The sequence below is a fragment of the Callospermophilus lateralis genome, chromosome 8 (genome assembly GCF_048772815.1).
Source record: "Callospermophilus lateralis isolate mCalLat2 chromosome 8, mCalLat2.hap1, whole genome shotgun sequence".
Classification (NCBI taxonomy): domain Eukaryota; kingdom Metazoa; phylum Chordata; class Mammalia; order Rodentia; family Sciuridae; genus Callospermophilus; species Callospermophilus lateralis.
The window spans coordinates 551156-572465 of NC_135312.1; the positions used below are offsets into that span (position 1 = coordinate 551156).

A 21310-nucleotide genomic window follows, 5' to 3' on the forward strand; every position below is an offset into this window, starting at 1 on the left:
TGACTGCATCACTGTACTATGCTGTTTTTAAGTCCTTTGGGTATAAACCAAGGAATGGGATAGCTGGGTCAAATGGTGGATCCATTCAGAGTTTTCTGAGGTATTTCCATACTGCTTTCTACAGTGGTTGCACCAATTTGCAGTCCTGACCAGCAATGTATGAGGGTGCCTTTTCCCCACATCCTCACCAACACTTAATATTGCTTGTATGCTTGATCATTGCCTTTTGGACTGGAGTGAGATGAAATCTTAGTGTAGTTTTGATTTGCATTTCTCTAATTGCTAGAGATGATGAACATTTTTTCATTTGGTGATCAATTATATTTCTTCTGTGTAGTGTCTGTTCAGTTCCTTAGCCCATTTATTGACTTGTTATTTGTTTGGGGGGTATTAAGTTTTTTTTAATTCTTTGTATATCCTGGAGATTAGTGCTCTATCTGAGTTGTGTGTGGTAAATATTTTTCCCATTCTATAAGCTCTCTCATCCTGTTATTGATTGTTTCCTAAAAGAAGATGCTTTTTAGTTGGAATCCAACCCATTTTTTTTTTATTTTACTTCTTATGCTCTAGGAGTCCTTGTTTGGAAAGTCAGGTCCTAAGCCAACATGATGAAGATTTAGGCCTGCTTTTTTCTTCTATTAGGCTCAGGGTCTCTGTTCTAGTGTCTAAGTCTTTGATCCACTTTGAATTGATTTTTGTGCAGGTGAGAGACAGAGGTTGAATTTCATTTTGACACATATGGAGTTCCAGTTTTCCCAGCACCACTTGTTAAATAGGCTATCTTTTCTCCAGTGTATGTTTTGGCACCTTTGTCTAGTATGAGATGACCATTTATGTGGGTTTGCCTCTGTGTCTTCTATTTTGTACCATTGGTCTACATGTCTATTTTGGTGTCAATACCATGCTGTTTTTGTTACTTCTGCTTTGTAGTATATTTTAAGGTCTGGTATTGTGATGCCTCCTGAAAAGCCCAGATATTGGCTGCCTTTTCCTTGGCCCTTTTACCTCCTTATCTTTGGTCTCCAAGTTTTGGTTTTAAACATGTAGCAGGTCAGTTTCACCAGCAACTTTAATATCTATAATTTTATAGTGATCTCTTCCTTTTAACTGGGGTTAGTATTAGTACTGGAAGTCAGCCTTATATCCCATTTGTCCTGTAGGTATCAGCTTAATATCCTAAATCAACTCAGGTTGTCCTGTTAGAAGCAGTACTTCTTCAAAACACTAAGAGGCAAAAGTTATAAAGTTCTATAAGGGAAATACAAAATTGAAATTAACAAGACCAAAAACATATTTAGTTTGTTATTTTCTTTGAACCAAGAAACATAATTTCTATAACAACACTAATATATATTTGGTATAAGACACATACATTTATCAATTCAATCACATATGAGATCCCTTACAAATTTTACTTTCTTTAAAAAAAAATTTTCTGCAGGTCAGGTGGGGCATGTCTATAATCCCAGTGGCTTGGGAGGCTGAGACAGGAGGATCACAAGTTCAAAGACAGCCTCAGCAATGGTGAGGTGCTAAGCAATTCAGTGAAACCCTGTATCTAAATAAAATACAAAAACAGGATTGAGGATGTGGCTCAGTGGTTGAGGGCCCCAGAGTTCAATCCCCAATGACAAAAAAAAAAAAAAAAATCTCTTTTAATATTACATGTCTTCTATAATTTACCCAAAACTTTACTTAATTTTGTATTAATTTGAGATTATAGTAATCTTTACAATAAAAATCTTTTGAACATAACTTTAAATGAGGTTAAGTCTAGCCTACTTGGGAGCCATCTTAACATGGAATAGGGTGAAAGGCAGAGCCTTATCTAGGTAAGACAGGCCTCTTGACAATCCCACAACATTACATCTGAAACATGAATCAAACAAAAACTAAGAGAGCTCCTAACTTTATTTTTGTGTGAAAAGAGGCAAAAATACTTCTGTTTTACAGTGTCAACCTTTGAACAAATCAGGCTTTTCTTGTTACCTTCCAAAAATACATTTAAATTTTCACTGTAAAGAGTAACATAAAATTTTATATAACTTATTGACAACATGTTACCTTTATCCAGTTATAAAACATCAAATGACATAAATGAATGCCAACAAATTTTCTTCTATATAAATCTGAAGGGGACAATTGGCTATGGACTATTTTAGTTTGGAGAACAGCAACTTGATAAAGTGTTCTCCAGGCTCTATGCTTTAAAAGGCCTGTAAACTTGAAGATCATGAATGCACTGACTATACAAAGAAGCCACTAATGGTTAGTGTCACAGTTACACAGATGTTTTCACATTAAGTTTAGATTTTAAAGTAAAATATAGAACCCATAGTATATAGTAACAATAACCACAGGTCTGCCTGGGTTAGCAGTAGTAGCAAAAATTAAAGGGTAACTTTAAATCTCTTATACATTAGGAAACATTGTTAATGATCAGAAATAGACTCAGTCAAAGCAAACAGACATAAGCCAGGTCTTTAAATGGCAGTGTGGCCCTTCTATGTCAGATATAGTGTGTAAAAGAGAGCACTTAATGGAACCACCATTTGACCCAGCTATCCCTCTCCTTGGACTATACCCAAAGGATTTAAAAACAGCATACTACAGGGACACAGCCACATCAGTGTTTATAGCAGCACAATTCACAACAGCTAAACTGTGGAGCCAATCTAGATGCCCTTCAGTGGATGAATGGATAAAAAAAAATGTGGCATATATACACAATGGAATATTACTCAGCAATAAAGGAGAATAAAATCATGGCATTTGCAGGTAAATGGATGGCGCTGGGGAAGATAATGCTAAGTGAAGTTAGCCAATCCCAAAAAAACAAATGCCGATTGTTTTCTCTGATATAAGGAGGCTGACTCATAGTGGGGTAGGGAGAAGGAGCATGGGAGGAATAGATGGATTCTACATAGGGAAGAGGGGTGGGAGGGAAAGGGACGGGGCAGGGGATTAGCAAGGATGGTAGAATGTGATGGACATCATTATCCAAAGTACATGTATGAAGACACAATTCGTCAACCTACTTTATATACAAACAGAGATATGAAAAATTGTGATATATATGTGTAATAAGAATTGTAATGCAAAAAAAACAAAGTACATGTATAAAGACATGAATTGGTATGAACATAATTTACATACAAAGATATGAAAAATTGGGCTCTATATGTGCAATAAGAATTGTAATGCATTCTGCTGTTATTTAAAAAAATAAAATCAATTTTTTTTAAAAATGGAAAAAAAAAAAGAGAGAGAGCACTTATTTGTTACCTTGCAGGTAAATCTACAAAAACTTTCATTTTATAAACCTTTACATAATACTTAGACAAAACTCATACAAACATAATTCTTGGATGTATACATATCTCTAGTTACATGTATTTAGGGTGTCAACTATATTATTATACCCAAAAATAACTGTTGCTTATTTAACCAGTTATGAAGTAACCATTTAAAATGCTTTAAAACAGGTTCAAACCCTAATTCTTTTAAGACTGCTTCCCTAAATAATAAAACCTAACAGACATGAGAAAATTATCTTGATAGATTTGAGAAGATCAATGTTTAGACTTTGATTCCTATCAGTAAATTAAAATTTTAATAACTTTAACTGATGGTATTAATTATAGCCAATCTAATCACATACACAAACTTTTTGAGATTTACCTACCCTAACCCTTCTGTGACTTAGACGTTCTACAACTTGTTTACATCCTTCTCTTCACCCTTTCTTTTATCTTGGACTTTAGCACAAGAATATTACTTTACCATACAAAATACTTTCTCATCCAAAGCCATTTCTTTTATCATCTAGTTTTCCATGTTAAAATATATTTACATACCTATAACTTTCTTTTCTTTTATATTTTCTAGTTTCAGACCTTTTCTTAAATTCATATTCTGAAACAATTCTTATGAATATTTTCGGTGCATTTGATTTACACAATGCATTTCATCCCAGGAGAGGGTTCAGACAATCTGGCAGGTACAAAGCTGTGCCTTAATCTTTTTTCTCTCCCAGGTGCCATTCAAGGGGTTGGAGCCCAGGGTATGTTTGAGTTCAGCCATCTCCTTTATTATCATATGCCATCAACTTTACCTGAGTCTCTCTTACCCAAGGCACGTTGTCGTCAGTGGAGGAGGCCTTTCCACCCTCTTCCCTTTCCCTCCCTTTCTGAAACTTACTGAGAGAGTAGAACCCCAGAGTATGAGGGTATGCCATAGCGGTTGGGATTTAAAAGTGACACTTGATTGTCTGGTCTCTGGCTGGCTTGGGTACTTGTTCGTGCAGGTCTAGTGGTAAGGTGGAGTCATAGTTCTTCCTTCTCTAAAGAGCCAGCTCTGCCTGTCCTCCAACAGGTAGTAGGACCAGAACTGAGTACAGAAAACGTTAGGCCTTTGCCACCGTTTGAAAGTCAGAGGAACCCCAGTGTGGGAGCGCTTGTCAGAAGGGCCCCTTGGCACCCTCGACATCTGAACAGAGAGGGTGACCTTGACCTTCTGTGGGCCTCAAAGCTGTGGGGGTGACCCTTAAGGCCTGACGAGGACGCTTGAGTCAGCAGAACTAGATGCCCTTTATTGATGCAGCCCTCAAAGTCTCCTTTACCTCCTGTGAGTGTCAAGACATTAGCAAGGGCTGTGGTAGAGTGTCTGCCTGGCACGCATCAAGCCCTGGCTTCGAACCCTAGCCTGACAAATCAGTAAAGATACAAAGCATCAGTGACCCCATATTGAGGCCCAACTAGACCTTGGGCAGTTGGATTGAGTGTCTCTTACCAAGGCAGGACCTAGGCCCCCTTTTGTGTGTGTTTCCTTTCTCTCTTAAATGGAGAAACCCCAGGGTTTTGGGGGTTTTGTTTTGTTTTGTTTTGTTTTGTTTTGTTTGACACTGTGTTGACCCCCAACTCTGGAAGCCCTGTAGACAGGGTTGAGCATCCCAGAGGAGACAGGCCAATAGCTTTCCTGAGAGCCACATGCCCTGGACAAGTTGGTCTTTGCTAGTGTCTGTACTTGCCATTTTGCTCATGATTAGGGCCACCAAAGTACTGCCTACTGGCTGTTATATAAGGGAATCTGATTCATACAACCAGGGATGCTGTCCCCACCGTAACAGACCCGAGTTTCAAGACGCCTAACCTAGGAGGTAGGGGTAGTAGACAAAGTAACTTTATTCCTAAGAGGATAAAATCTTTCCCTGTAGTCCAATAAAGTAGAAACTGGCAAAAACTGAGGATCAATGGGGCAGGATCTGAGACTAGACTTCATATTTCCTAGGGGAGGTCGCTGCAAGGCAGAGAAAGAGAAAGAAAGGGGCAGCTCACTCAGGTACTGGCAGGTAGCCAGGAAGGCTCTGCTCAGAGTCATCAGATCACACTGAGAAGTCACCTCAGCCTGGGACCCAAGGCGCTGCCGAGTGGGCCCTCCTTCCGCCTTCAGGAAAGAGGCCATGCAGGAGAGTAAAGCCGAGGTGGAGCTTCCAGGTGCCATCCATGGGCTCTTGGCCACCTCTAGAGACGCTGCAGTCACACCAGCGGGTAGCCCCAGCCAGAGACTTAGGGGACTTCTAAGAGAGACCTGTTTCTCGATTGAATGGATGGCCATGAGAGGAGGCTGAAGCAAGGTCAGACCCTCTGCAGAGACAGAGAGGGACTGCAGAGTCCTGCTCCAGCAAGGCGTCCCCTGAGCCTTGGGTCCGGCAGCCACACTTAACTGCTTTCCACCTTTAACAACTGGCTGACAGGGTCTGGGATTTTTGATAGAGACAATGTACAAAACAGAGTACAGGACTCCTAGAAGAAAGCAAAGTGAAAGAGCTTTAGCCCATCTCACTCACCTTCTGAATCTCCCCACGTGGGCCTCCAAGATGAGGCCAGAATCCCCACTGTGCCCATTGCCTTCTGGGTTCTTGTCTCACAGATCTGAAGAATAAGATCCGTGGACGTTAACAGAAGGGAAGAGTAAACAGAGAGGGATTTACTTGAGTGAGAAGAGAGAGAACCCCCACCATGTGAAAGGGCCTGGTAGCAGGAAAGCTCAAGTAGGGGTTCCAGCTTAGGGGTGTATGGTTCTGGGGTGTGCGCATTGGTCACATCTGTTAAAGGGGCATGGAAAAAGTCATCGAGGCTATGGGCTGTGTCCTTTAGCCTGAGTTTGGTTGGGCTCCAGGTGTGGTCTCTGCATTTGAACAAGAACTCAGCTGGGGCCCATCACTTCTGATTGCTGACCATTGACTCTTCTTATTCACCAACATTCTGATTGACTGGCCAACTAGGAAAAAAAATATATATGGGCTAGTAGTTTCAAAAGTATCTTTGTCCTGACCAATTTAAGTCAACCCTTTTTGTTAGAACTTTATTTAAGTCCCATGAACTAAAAAGGTATTTGGATCCATTAATTAAATTAATAAGTACTCAATTATAATTGATACTATGTTCATGATATATGGACACAAGCAGGTATGCAGACACAACACACAACACAAGGGTGTGCACATATACACAAAGCAGACAGGAAGCAGAGTCCTTGTAGCTTTTAAGAAGGTACTAGATCTCCACAGGTAGGAGATCTAGTATGCTGCAGGTGTTTATTAAAGTCTCTATTACAGTTAACCCTCTGGAAATTAAAAGACAGCCTGTCACAAATGTTTACACCCTGACTAGACATTCAGCAGAGCTGCGCTGGGAATGCTGGGCACGCAGTCTGTACCAGGGTGGACGTGGAAACCCAGGTCCACGTGGCCATTGGTGCTTCATGGAGTCAGTCTCACTCCCACTATCGCCACTGTGCACAGGGGACCTTCTGCTGTCCTTCCCTGTCCCTAGGCCTTGGGTCTTTACTCCCCGTTATCTCCTGTAATGAATCTCCCTTGTGCACCCACCCACTTTACCGGAGGTTTCTTATGACTTGGGCCCTGCTCTCTGCTCAGCCCCCTTAATGGTGACTTGCACACCCCCTCCTGTTCTCCTGGGGGTGATCTTGTATTTCTCAAGGCACTCACACTCACACAACCTCCAGGATGTTCTGACCGCCCAGGAGGTACTCCTCTCTCAAGCATGAGAACAGATTTTCCTGCTTTGGTCCTTGCACAGAATCACCTCATCGCTGTGGCGCTTGTTGGGGTCCTTCCTCGTGTTGCCGATCCATTTCTGATACACTTTGGATTTTAGGTCCTTTGTTGGCCTCAGGGATGGCAGCTTCCTCTGAGAAGAAGGTTGTGTGTGGCTCGGAGGCCACCACAACAAGGTGTAACTGAAATCTCAGTCCCTGTCCTTGATGCCAATTCAATAATGAGGACACGGTTTTGAGGAAAAGGAAAAATAAGTTTCATTGCTTTGCTAGCAAAGGAGAAACAGGGGACTCCTGTCCCAGAGGCTGTGATTCTGCCCATCAGGGGAACAGGGGGCTTTTTATTTTTGGTACCAGGGATTGAACTCAAGGGCACTCCACCACTGAGCCACACCCCTAGCCCTATTTTGTATTTTATTTAGAGACAGAATCTCACTGAGTTGCTTAGAATCTTGCTTTTTCTGAAGCCAGCTTTGAACTCATGATCCTCCTGCCTCAGCCTCCTGAGCTAATGGAATTACAGGTGTGTGCCAACCATGCCTGTCAGAACAGGGGGCTTTTAAAGGAGCTATTCAAAGGCTACATTCCAGGTGTGCCCTCACGGGGGTCCCAGAGCGCCCTGGTAGTCTGTTAGGATTCACTTGCTAATCTGGGGAGATATTCACTTCCTGGACCCTCTAGCAGACCTCTCCTCCTGTGGAGCACACATAACTCAAGGAGATCTTATTCCCTGCCCCTGGGTCAGAGGGGGAGAGGGAGAAGAGATGAAGGAAAATATGGCCGTTTTAAAAATAAGCCTCAGAATTATGTTTAAAAGGTGAAGTGGACCACTGTTAGAAAGGCAGCAGGATGCATCTCCTCTAAGGAGCAGCTTTAGGTGCCATTCTCTTAAATGGATCTGAGCCTTGACGCTCACCCACCTGCCCTCTGCCATTAAGATGAAGCCTGAGCCCGGGAGATGGGAAACTCGTGCAAGAACTGGGTGAATCGCCCATGCAGTATCCCTCGGCTGAGAGTCTTCCAAGTGTCTTTCTCCTCCCTTGAGTGAGACAGGAGGGCTGGAGGGGGCTGCTCACAGCGCCCTCAGACCAGGTGGTGGTTGTCATGGGAACCCTCGCCCCGTCCAGTTGGCTCCCTCTCCCTCTGCACAGTCAGGAGGTCTTCACCTAAAGGACCTGCCAGGATCCCGGAAATAGAAACAGGCATGGTCCCAAGACTGGGATGGGGCCCTGGCTCCCCCTGCCTCCCACATGGTCCACACACCACCTCGTCCCCTGCCCCGCGGGTCAGGCTTGGGTCCCCGTTTGCAGGTCTCACTGTGTCTGTGGCCTGGGCGGGAGTTGGGAGGTGCTGAGTCCTCAATCCCCATGGGCCTAAGTCGTTTCAGTCTGGCCCGCACCCTGATAACCTCAACAGCGGCTGCAGGCTGAGGTGCGGCTCCGTGGCAGAGGCCTGCCTAGCATGCAAGGCTCTGGGATCCATCCCCAGCACCACAAAGAAAACGTAAATAAAACACAGTTGCAATGTTCGTGAGGTGTTTATTCCCCCACAAAACGAACCTGGAGACCCCAAGGGCTGCAGGTTCTCGTGCCATGGGCACGTCCAGCTTGGCTCCCCAAAAGTCTCTGATCTCTGTGGAAAAGCACAGTTGCTTTTGGGGGCACCTTGGCAGACACAGCCCAGGAATTCACTGTCCAGGCATAGAAATGCCATAAGTGAGTGTCCTGAGTCCAGCAACCCTGGCCCTGGACAGAAGACACTGCCAGGAGTGAGGAGGCTGCTGGGCCCCTGACACCCTGTCCAAGACACAGCCACCACACGCCCCAGGTGCCACTGTGGGGGCCGTCTTGGGGCTGTGAAGGGCTGCCCCACTTCACATACCCTCTAGGGTCTCACCAGGGCACCGTCCCACGAGGAGCCACATCTCAGGGACCCTGAATATTCTCTATCTGGAAGGTCTACAACCAGTCCCACCCCACTGCCCTACCTCCTGCCTTTCCAGTCCCTCCCTGCCCCTGTGCTTCAGCATCCCTCTCGTCCAACACCCTACCAGTCCACCCCGCAGCAGTCAGAGCCACACTTTACAACTCGGGTCTTGTTGCTGGGCCTTGGGGCTCCCCTGCAGCCTGGCCCCTGTCTGCACATGACTGCAGCCCCCTCTGTAGCCTGGGCCACTCTACCAGGAGCACTGACCCCAGACCACCCTGCATCAGAGAGCAAGCCACAGGGTCCGTGTCCCCTGTTCTGTGGGTGGTTCCCCATCCCTAATCCGGGCAGCAAGTGAATTAGGCAGGAATCACAGACCTTGCAGCTCCCGCAGCCTCTCAGGCTGCAGGCCATACTGTGGAAGCACAAGATAGACGCTTGGCCTCCACACTTATGGTCAGCTGGAGCTCACTCTGCTCCTCCCCACTGCTGGTAGCACCACAGGCCCTGCAGGTGCTCCCCCTGCCCATCTCCCTCCCAGCTGAGCTCCTTCTGAAGAGCTCCTTGACCACTCTGTTCAGAGCCAACAGAACAAAGGAAGCCACAGGGTTGGCCCTGGACCTGGGAACACCTCTCTGTCCTACTACACCAGCTCCTGGTCACTTTCCATTGAACAATTCCCACTGCCCATCACCTCCAAAGACTGAATGAGGCCCAGTGGGTGCAGTCTGTGGCCAATAGCCAACCCTCTGTGTGTCTGGGCCTGATGGCTCATGCGGAGGCCTGTGGGCACACACAGCATACCAGGACAGGCATGGAAGAGCCCAGCAGCCTCCGCGCCAGGGACTCACTGGGAACAAGTGGGAGTTCAGAAATCAGGAAGCAGCAGGGAGCCTCTGAGCAGGGCCTTCTGGAATCCGCCATGATGTCTTAACTCTTAGGGAGACTCTGCATACCTTGGATAATGACTGCCTCCTGCTGGTGGGGCTCTGCTGGGGACAGACAGTCCCCATGGTAGGTGGGATCTCATGGGGCTGAGTCCTACAGGGCTACCAGGTGTTGATGGGCGTGGGTTTGCTGGGGATGGGGGGCACAGGCTCATGGTAACAGGGCTCACCACTCCTGGAGAGGGGAAGAGGCCTGGGCCAGCAGGAAGCCATGAGCCACTAGCAGGAGGACCCTTGTCCCTTGACCACAGCCCCTTGTCCTCCCTGGTGCTGCACTTGATTGAACATTTCCAACATTTTCTTAAGACTTGTCTTTTGGTTGACAAGTCAACTGCACACCTGTGGTTCACGTGCTACTTCCACACTCTCGTAGCGGAGAGAAGGCCCAGGCCAACTAGCACATCCAGCACCTCAGATACTCCCTGCTTCTTCTTGGAGCGGACATGTGGGATCATCTCACTGTGTTGAGACCTGCAGGGCTCACCGAGGGGTCAGCCGCCGGCTCTAAGAAGCACCACCTGAGCCACTGCTCCCAGGAACTGGAACCTGTGCTACAGCCTGCTCCCCACCCCACCCACCCAGCTCTCCACTTGGCTGAGCTCAGCCTTCCCAGATTCCACATGAGCAAGATGGTGCAGCATCTGTCCCTGAACCCATTTCACTCAGAGTTTCACCTGTGACACAGAGGTGGGTTCCATTTCTTAGCTACCATGAATAGCGCTGCATCCCTTCAACATACTGACTCAAGCCTTTTGGGTAAATACCCAGAAATGGGATTGCTGGACCTTTCAGTGTACTTCCCTTTCAGTGTTTTAGGAACCTCTGCCTTGAGTTCTAAACAGCTGTCCTGATCTGCAGTTCCATTAACAATGTGTCGGCTCCCTTTTCCTGAATCCTCATCAGCACTTATCTTTCATATTTTCAAAATAGCCAGTTCGACAAATGGTGATATCTCATTGTTGTTTTAATTTGCATCTGACTAGAGATGTTGAGCATTTTCTCATATATAGGTTGGCCATTTGTACATCTTCTCTTGAGAAAGGGGCTTTTTAATTTGGAATTTGGTAAAGTCCTATATCTCTATTTTTATTTTGTAGCCTATACTATTTTAGTACATGCAAAAAAAAAAAAAAAACCAAAACCCTTTCAGTCCTATGTCATGTAGACTGTTAGAACTGATAAACAAATTCAGAAATTTTGCAGGATACAAAATCAACTTATAAAAGTACACTGTAAAAGGAATTAAGGAAACAATTTGATTTCCAATAGCATCCATAAATATTCAGGAATGATTTTAACCAAAAAAGTGAAAAATCTGCATATTGGAAACTATAAAATATTGATGAAAAATATTGAACACAAATAAATGGAAAGACATCCCATGTTCATGGGTTGGAAGAATTAACATAGTTTAAATGTCTGTTATCCAAAGCAATCTATAGATTCAATGCAATCCACTTCAAATTTTTAATGTCATTCTCCATAGAAATAGAAAAACAACCCTACAACTCACAGGAAACCACAAAAGACCACAGACAGCCAAAGCAAGCCTGACTGAAAAGAACAAAAGTGGAGGTATCACCCTCCCAGATTTCTGAATGTCTTACAAAGCTGGTCACATTGTGATCAGAACAGCATGCTGCCAACATAGACACATCCAATGGAATAGGAGTCCAGAAATAAACCCAAATTGATTGGTTTTCAAAAAGATGCTAAGAACTTACAACATGGAAATAAATGGTGCCAGGAAAACTGGCTATCCACATGCAGAGAAATGAAAATGAACCTTCCCAGCTCTTATACAAGAATCAACTCAAATGGATCACAGACTTGAAATTATAAAACAAGAAGAAGACAATGGGGAAAGTTTCCTACCTTTTGAAGTCAAGCAATAAGAATATGGGTTCAAAGCATCCTTGAAAAAAGCTGAGGCTCGAATGCCTCGCCCTCCTGGGACTGGCAGTCCCCGGCACTGGCCTCAGGCAGACCTCTCCTGCAGCCAGCCAAGGAGCATGGGTGAAGACACGCCTCATCCCGGAGACACGGGGACAGAGAGGCCGGTGTGGGGAATCAGAGGACTGGATCAAGGCTGTGCAGACACAGAGGAGAGCAAAACTCACACAGGACTGAGATGCTGAACTCCTAGCAGGCAGTGTCCCCCAGCAGGGAGAGAGGGGCCACCTGGTGACAGCTCCCCAGGAAGGCCTCACAGAAGGTGCTGCACATGGCTGGAGCACTGGACACAGTGCAGTGGCTAAGATGAAGTTCATCGTGCACTCGGTCAGTCATCGGCAGTGGGAAACGTGTGTAGATGTGCCAGCTGTGCTCTGAAGGGAGAAGCTGCACCTCCCTCATTGTGTGCACAGGCACTACCTGGAAAGTCAGACAAAAGCAAGGAGGGTGAGGCAGAGACCGGGGACAGGCTGCCTGGGTTCAGACCACTTGGACAGGTGGCCTCCCTCACTGGGCACCATGACGCTGGTGAACAAAGGTGGTGCTGGTGGCAGCAGGGACCAGGAGAGAGTGTGGGTGACAGGAGACCCTGCACAGGGGTGGGAGAGAAGTCTGGCCCTTACCTGCAGTGTGAGCTCCTTCTACCCCTCTCCCTGTGGGAACACACCTGGGGGACTGACAGCCGGTGGCTCCAAAGTCAGACATGCAGCCAGGCTGAGCTTACTCCAACAGGAGAGTCAACAGCTATGGCCGGCACCTGTGGACACCTGTGCAGGTGTGGTCCTGGCCTGGAAGCTCGGGGGACAGACACACAGCGACTCACACACTCTTAGGTCCACACTGGACTCCTGAGTCAGGCGACCTGGAAGGCTGGCTAGGTCCTCCCAGCATCCTGAGAGCCCATCACCACTGTGGGTTTTACACCAGGGGACCGGCCAGAGCCAGGACGCCTTCTGAGGCACACAGCCAGCTGGAGGTGGCACTACATCCTGACCCCTGCCATCAGGGACAGGGTCAGCTCTTGGACTGAGTTCTGCTGGAGGCTCTCCTCCCCAGGGCCAAGATTCTCCGGCAGCAGGTGGCTGACCACCCCAACTTCTAAGGCCTGTGCAGACAGCCACGCGGGAGCTGCTGCTACAAGCACCTGGACTCAGGCTGCTGGCCCTAGAGCTGCTGGATTACCCTTCCACTCAGGCAGCACCCGCTTCTAGGCACTGAGTGTGAGGCCTGCTCTGGCCATGAACAAACCAGGCATCCTGACTCCATGGAAATGCGGCCTAGTGGGAGACCACAGAGAGGCACCCTGTGGGGCACCAGCCCTAACCCCTGCCCCCCCCCCCAGGCAAGGAGGTATTCTACCTGCAGCTTCCTCCTGTCCAGCACCCCCATGCTGGGACAGGCGCTGTGGGGGAGCACCAGGGGATCATCAGGGAGGCCCTGGGAAATCAGGCTGAAACAACAGAATGATAAGCCCTGGCACAGGCCTCTGAGGATGGAGGACAGAGCCTATGCAGAGCCCCAAATGGGGTGGGAGCAGTCCCTACATACAAGTCCAGCTAGGGGGAAGGTGGGTGGGGCCATGTCAGCAAAGCCCCTCCCTGTGGAGCGGTGGGGGTGGGGCCAGGTTCCAGGAGCCCATTTCCCATAGCCATCCATGAAGGGTCAGATGCACAGTAAAAATGCACCTGACATTCTGACACATCTGTCACCGCAACAAGATTCGACAGAACAGTAGGCACTGTAGCTACAAGAGAGTGCTTCATATTCAACTGTTAGAAAAAGTCTTCATCTAGACTCACTACCCTAGGACTGGACTGACCAGGCCTGTGCCTGCAGCAGGCACCAGGGCAGCAGGGCACCAAGGGGGATGGTACTGGAGCAGTCAAGGCCAGAGAGCCATGGATGAGGCAGACCAGTTGCCACAGCCAGAGCCAAGAGGAAGCAAGCCTGGAGGATGCTGGAGGCAGAGGGTCAGCACCATCACCCCATGAGAAGAGCAGAAGCATGGGTGAGGGGAATGTGGCTCCTGTGTGGGATCCCAGAAGGCACACAGAAGAACGGTTTGAGAAAGAGGAGGGGCTGATGGAGGAGGTGGGACACGCAGCACTGACGGGCTGGCCCCTGAGGAGAGGGAGAGGATCGCACATCGCTGCGCCTGGGGGTGCTGGACAGGAGGAAGCTGCAGGTGGAACACTTCCTTCCTCCAGGGCAGGGGAGAGGGGTGGTGCCCTCCCCAGGGTGCAGCGTCCCTTTGCACTGTCTCCCGCACCACTCTGGGAGTGAGAGGCAACCAGAGCGCCTCCTCCTAGTGTCCCCACCAGCACAGTGGCCTGGCATGTCTGTCTTCCCGTGGGTGGCGGTATGTCCTTCTCCTCAGTGCATAGGGTGTCTGCATTCTTCCCTGTGAACTTTGGGGTGGGTGGTTGGACTCATCCCTCAGTTGCTGTCAGTGCTGCAGGAATCCATGCTTCCTTCACTCCTGTGGCTGTGTCTGAGTGTGATGGGTACAGGTGGAAGGAGGTCACACTTAGCTTCAGAGGGTGGGAGAGCTGGCTGTGGAGCCAAGGGCTGTTGACTAGCAGTTCTGGTGCAGGGGGTTGAGTGTGGGAGGCACGGGCATCCCTGGACACAGCGGAGCCCGTGTAGCAAAGGCTGAGCGCTGGGGAGAGGAGACACCCAGGCACCTTCACAGATAATAAGGAGGCTGAGATGCGCAGTGTGAAGGAGGTTGGGAGCTAGGCTTCACTCACATCTCTGAACCATGCCAGCTGGGCTGAGGAAGGGAGCCAGAGGCCAAGCAATCATGCTCAGAGGGAACATATCAGCAACCCATCTCCCCTGTGCTGAGACACAGGCTCTTGTCCAGTGACTTTACATCTTCAAACCCCAGCCTCCCCGAGGCCAACTGCAGAGTAGGCAGTGGGAGGCACAGCCACCAGATTTTTGTCTTGCAAGTCCAGAGCAATTAATTTCAAATTTCACTCTCTCCTCCTTCTGAAGTTTCACTCATTAACCAAATGTGAGGCCAATTCTGGGCAGTGCATGGCATGACCAAAACCCAGAGACCTTGTCACCCTGTGGATCCCTGGGTGCCTCTGGGTCAGGAAACAGAATTCTATGCTCAGATGAAACCCTGGGTTGCATACAGGGATCAGTGTCCTCCCAGGCTCTGTGGTCAGATGTCCGTGTGCTTCTGTGTACCAGGTATGAGTCGACCCCAGTGCTGCCATGGCCAGACAGCTGGGGGCTGCAGGTCCATAGGTGTGCCACCCCCTCCAGGTGCTGCTCTGGTCAGCCAACAAGGTGTTTGAGGAGCTGACAGACATCGAGAGGCAGTTCCACAAGGCCTTCTACACAGTGCGGGCTTATCTGAACTGTGACCGGTACTCTGTGGGCCTCCTGGACATGACCAAAGAGAAGGTGAGGCCTGGTGCTCTCGGGAGCCCTCCTGCCCAGCCTGACCCAGCTCCAGGATGACTGTCTCCTCTCTTCTCCTCTGCCCAGGAATTTTTTGATGTGTGGCCTGTGCTGATGGGAGAAGCCCAGCCATACTCAGGCCCACGCACACCTGATGGCCGGGTGAGTGGTGGTGGCAGGGCCACACCCAGCTCATAGCTTGGATTCCCTGGCTCCGACTCCAGAGGGCAGTGGAGCAGGGGACTCCTACCCGCCTGCCTGCCTGCCATCTCCCCACTGCAGCCTGCCTGCCCCAGGGTGGGATGGCTTCACCAGCATGTCCCCTCATAGGACACACGCACACATGTGGCCAAGTGGTGTTCAGGGTCCAGGGGGACAGAGGAAGCTGGCTCTAAGTCAAGTGTGCAATGTGTATCCCTGACCAGGCACCCAAGGTGAAATGCCGGGTGCGGGCATGTGAAAGTGAGTGTGAAACACTTGCTTGGGGCATGTGTCTGTGGACGTGTGTACCTGTCACCCGTGTGTGCTGTGCACATGCATGTCTGGGTAGGGTGTTGGCTCCCTCCCCTCTCGAGGAGCTGGGCCAGAACCCCACCCTGTTGTGTTTTGGTTCTCAGGAAATCGTCTTCTACAAAGTCATCGACTACATCCTCCATGGCAAGGAGGACATCAAGGTCATTCCGTAAGTGCCGGGTTCTTGCAGCATCAGCATCAATGGGGCCCCCAGACCAGGCCCAGCCTTTGGAGCAATGAGTTCCCACCTGGTCTGTGGCCCTGAAACTTGGGCAGGGCAGCTACCTCCCTGTTCAGAGCCAGCGTGGAGGGACCTGGGAGGTGAGGAGGGAGTGGCCAGCCTGAGCACTTGGACATCCAGAGTAGACATTCAGTGGGATCAGGTAAGCTGTGTAGGTGGCTTAGAGGTCAGTGGGAAGGGTCTCTTGGTTGGCCAGCCCAGCAGTCTCAGATGGAACCCCAGAGGTAAGGTTGGCCTCTCACCCTCAAGAAGTTCAGTACAGAGCTCAGGCTAGAGGGACTGGGGAGGGGGTACCCTCTTCACTCCTACATTGTGTGGTCAGTGACCCTATGACCCATAGGCCTGACAAGACCCCACCCCAGGCTCCAAACAGGCACAAGGATCTGGGTACCAGGCCCAAGTAATTTTGGCCAGGACTGCAGGACAGGTGGCTGACACTGAGTCCCAGGAGGTTGACTGAAGCCACAGCTTGAGAGCTATGCATAGCTCCTCTGCACAGGGAGCAGTCCTTGCAGAGTGAGAGTCCCCAGCATGACAGAGTGAGACGAACCTCATCCTCTGGCCTCCTCCAGTTCTCACCAGGTTCCCAGCCCCATTCCCACCTCCACATGAGCTCAGAGAAAGGCATGATGTGAACAGTCACTTGCCTTCACAACCAAAAACTCAAGTGTCTATCCATCTGATCCTTTGCTTCCCTCCCCCAGCACACCCCCAGATGATCATTGGGCCCTGGCCAGCGGCCTTCCAACCTATGTGGCAGAAAGTGGCTTTGTGAGTGCTGTAACCCTGGACCCAGACCTGTGCCTGCTGGTGCTTGATGCTTGCATACCCTGCCTCCCCCACCCCTGTCCCTCCTGCCACCCTTTTGCTTTGCTGAGTTAAGAAGTTCACCTCTCTCAAGCAAGGCTGGGCTGGTGAGTGCTGTCAGAATCAGTGTGCATGCAGCTGCTCCAAGTGACACCAATTCTGATCCTTTTCCAGATCTGTAACATCATGAACACCTCCACTGATGAAATGTTCAAGTTTCAGGTATCTGTCTAGTCATTGATGGAAAGTGTGTGTTTCACATAGGAAAGAAAGCATTTTAGTTCAGAAATGATAGGCGGACTTAGTTCTTGCTGCTTAAAAAACTGCTTCAGTCCTAGTGGCTGATGAGAAGCATGTATTTGTGCTCTCAGATCTGCAGGTGGGCTGGGCTCTGCTGAGGCTCTGTTGGTCTTGTCTTGGCTCCACTGGGCTCAGCTTATCTTGGCAGGGCTCAGCCAATCCTGCCTGGGCTCAGCTGATCCTGTCTGGGCTCACTGGATGGGCTATGTGGGTTCAGCTGGGCCAGGCTGAAGCCCAGCAAGCACTTCTCTGCTCTTTATGTCTTCATCTGGGGACCACGGGCAGGGCAGGCTCTTTCTGGGGAGGTCACATGGACTGATGGGAACATGCTTTGTCTCTCAACGCCTCCCGTAAGAACCAGCCTACAGTCCCTATTCCACCATCCAGGCCCAGTGTCTTTGGGACAGCAGACAGGACCAGTTACATGATACGCAGGGCCCAGTGCAAACTGGAAGTGTGAGGCCCATGTCCAGCAGTCGTGGACAACATTGACAGCAGGGCAGCCTGGGGCCTTCTGAGAGGGGCTTCTGTGGGACTACCACCCTCACGTGCCCATGAAGCCAGCCCTCCTGGGAAAATACCCTCCTCTAGTTGGAAAAATCATGACACAAAGACCATAGACACCAGGTCCTCAGACAAGGTGGGGGGTGAAGAGTCAGCAAGGAGCCTGGCTCCAGGCCTGAGGGTGGCAAAATAAGGCTCTCTCCCTGGACAAGAGCCTGGCCTGGCCAGACCCAAGGCCACTCTCGGCTCTTCATGCCCCTACAGGAGGGGCCCTTGGATGACTCTGGGTGGCTCATCAAGAATGTGCTCTCCATGCCCATCGTCAACAAGAAGGAGGAGATTGTGGGGGTGGCGACCTTCTACAACAGAAAAGACGGGAAGCCCTTTGACGAGCAGGATGAAGTCCTCATGGAGGTAAACCAGCAGAGGGGCCCTGCGTGACGTATGGCATGCCCGCAAGTGGGGTGCCTCCCTGCATTCGGCATCTCCCCAGCACTAGGGCAGGGAGAGTGCGGATAAGGGAAGACTGCGAGACCTTGTCCCTGAAGGCCCCACTGGGAGGCGCTGGCTGTGCAGCAGGTGGCCAGGCACCTGCCCACTGAATGGTCAGCAGGGCTCTCAGGGGGCTCGGAGAGGTGGGTGGCACTGTTCTGCTGTCTCCAGTCGCTGACACAGTTCCTGGGCTGGTCGGTGCTGAACACAGACACCTACGACAAGGTGAACAAGCTGGAGAACCGCAGAGACATCGCCCAGGACATGGTTCTATACCACGTGAGATGTGACAAGGACGAGATCCAGATGATACTGGTACCGCAACTTGCATTCCACAGTGCCTTTGCACAGGGAGGCAGGCAGCCCAGCTGGGGACGCATACCGGGCCGACCCCAGGCACTGGCCTGGCACCTGCCCCAGGACCTGCCCCAGTATCCACATACTGCCTGCCTAGGCCAGGGCCCCACACACTGCCAGCCCAGCCAGCCCTGGAACCTGCCTCTGCACCTACACACTGCCCGCCCAGCCCAGGACCTGCCCCAGGACTTGCGCCAGCACCCACACACTGCCCATCCTGTCCAGGGACCTCCCCCAGGACTTGCCCTGGCACCTGCCCTGGGACCTGCTCCGGGACCCACACACTGCTGGTCCAGCTCCGGGACCTGCCCTGCACCTACATACTGCCTGCCCAGCCATAGGATCTGCCCAATGCCACGGGCTCAGCTGCAGATGGGTGTGCCCAATGCCCTCCTGCCTATCACGCGAGGCTCCATCTGTCATCCATGCAGAGTGCTGAGATCAGTGCCAAGAGGCAGGAGAGTGAGTGGTGCACACGTGCGCGCGCACACACACACACACACACAATCTTGCACATGTACACAGTCACACACACTGGGGCTCTCAAGCACCTGCTCCCTCCCATGGGGGTGCCTATCTGTCTGGAATCCAGGGTACCCTGGCCCAAGGAGATGGCTGCCCATCAGTTTTCAGAGGTCCCTTTGTCCAATGTGCTCATGTGTGAAGGTGATGTGGTCACTCTCTCACTCAAGGGGTGAGAGCAGTGCCATCTCTCTCTCCCATGGCCTGCCTGTTGCTCCCTTTAGCCAACGAGGGAACGCCTGGGAAAGGAGCCTGCTGACTGTGAGGAGGATGAGCTGGGGAAAATCTTGGTGAGGACCTGTCTCTGCTCCTCAGTGGGTGCTGGTAGCTCCTGCCAGCAGAGGAGTTCCCCTGGGACAGGATGCCATCTCAGGGTGTTGGCTGCCATCTACATGGGCCTGTGGTCGGGTGTGTCTGCACTCCTCAGTAGACACCTGTCTACAGGACCCTGGCTCTGCATCTTTCTTGGCCAGTGTGTTGAGCTCACATCCAGCTGGGGCTAACCTGACATCTGCACTGCCAAGTGCATCTGTATGCCCGCCTGTCTCCTCTGTGCTTCCAGAACTGTCCACGCTTTAGTCTCTGCAGGCATGACTTGGACCAAGTGTCCATCTGTGCTGCCCCTAGAGGAGGGCCAGCACACACAAACACATGATTGTGTGTCTCCCAGAGAACATCACAGATCACCCTGGCAGTCGTGTGACACCTCCAGCTCTTTCATCTGTGTGATTTACCACTGTGTGGTCTTGGAGCATGTGATCATTCTTGACAAGTTATGACTGTCCCCAGTGTCTGTGTCACCTGTGCTTGTGTGAAAGTGTCTGCCATGAGTCTGCATATACGTGCCTATGCCTACCTCCTCTATCCATGTGTGCTTATCTTTTCCTGCACACATCTCTGTGTTTGCTAGTTTGCCTCCCCAACATCATTATGTCTGCTCAGCTGGGTGGGAGGAGAGGGAGGACGGGCTGAGTTAGGGGGATGTGAGCATCCCAGGCCACAGGCTGAAGATCACAGTAGAGATGCCCAGGGCATCTAGCTGGAGAGAGGGTTCTGAGAGGAGGAGGGATGGGGAGCAAGTAAGGCTGGTGGGCCTGCCTCCCTCAGCTCACAACCCCCCTGCAGAAGGAAGAGCTGCCAGGGCCCACCAAGTTTGACATCTATGAGTTCCACTTCTCTGACCTGGAGTGCACTGAGCTGGAGCTGGTCAAGTGTGGCATCCAGATGTACTATGAGCTGGGCGTGGTCCGCAAGTTCCAGATCCCCCAGGAGGTGGGGACATGGTTGAGGGTCCCTAATCCCCTGGGAGGTGAGAGGGCATGGTTGAGGATCCCTGATCTCCAGGAGGTGGGGGGTGTGGTTGGGGCTCCCAGATCTTCCAGGAGGTGAGTAGAATGTGGTAATCAGTGTCCCAGGAAGTTTTGGGGACATTTTCTTGTAAAACATGGATGTATACAGATGGAGAATGTGTGGATGAGGCTGCCTGGATGGAAGGGTGGATGGATAACTGGGTAGAGAGATGAACAGATGAATGGATGGGCAGATGGATGAATGGATGTGCGGGGTGGGGGTGGGTGATGGACAGACCAGTGGAAAAGTAGGTGAGTGGGTGGATGGAGTATGGACAATGGAAGGGCCAGTGGGTGGGTGGGTGAACGCACGATGAGTGATGAGGGTATAGTTGGCAGATGAATGGTTGGTGGGTGGGCAGGTGGACAGATGGATGATGGGAGGATGGACTAGTAAGAGTCCAGGCAACCTTGTCATTGGGTGCATCCCTGAGCAGTAGTGAGTTGGCGTGGGGTGCAGAATGGAAGCAGCTCCTCACCCAAGAAGAAAGTACCTAGTGTCCCTTGGGTTTGGCCACAGGCGGGCCCTCGGGGGAAGGGGTTGCTCTCTCAGCTCTGGGCCACGATTCTGCTCCACCTGCAGTTTTCTTGCTCTGTCCTGCATCTAGCTCCACACCTGCTTCCCACAGCCCAGATGAGGGAGTCAATCACCTTTCCTCATGCTCCTCAGAGAACAGGAGCCACAGGCTGTCTTTTTTGGGAAGAAGCTTTAGTAAATACTAAGGGAAAACACAAAAGAAGAATTTATAGAAAATACTAACAGAATAAAAAATATTCCCAAATAATTTTCTGACCCTAAATATCACAAGGGAAGCAAGAGGCTCCTCTGAGCCCCAGTGATAACTGCCTGCAGAGTCCCTACCCTTCTGTCCACAGACCACATATCTGGTCTATTCAAATAT

At 50.3% G+C, this 21310-nt stretch overlaps 1 protein-coding gene across 1 annotated transcript in view; it reads left to right on the plus strand.

Moving 5' to 3' along the window:
- Window positions 1-21310, plus strand: part of Pde6b (phosphodiesterase 6B) — a 63215-nt gene that overhangs the window by 36872 nt on the left and 5033 nt on the right. The window contains exons 4-12 of the mRNA XM_076864202.2: window positions 15186-15326; window positions 15411-15485; window positions 15941-16005; window positions 16782-16848; window positions 17059-17106; window positions 17953-18102; window positions 18352-18495; window positions 19284-19349; window positions 20185-20331. Coding sequence (XP_076720317.1) covers window positions 15186-15326; window positions 15411-15485; window positions 15941-16005; window positions 16782-16848; window positions 17059-17106; window positions 17953-18102; window positions 18352-18495; window positions 19284-19349; window positions 20185-20331 — 903 coding nt within the window. The remainder of the gene's footprint in view (window positions 1-15185; window positions 15327-15410; window positions 15486-15940; window positions 16006-16781; window positions 16849-17058; window positions 17107-17952; window positions 18103-18351; window positions 18496-19283; window positions 19350-20184; window positions 20332-21310) is intronic.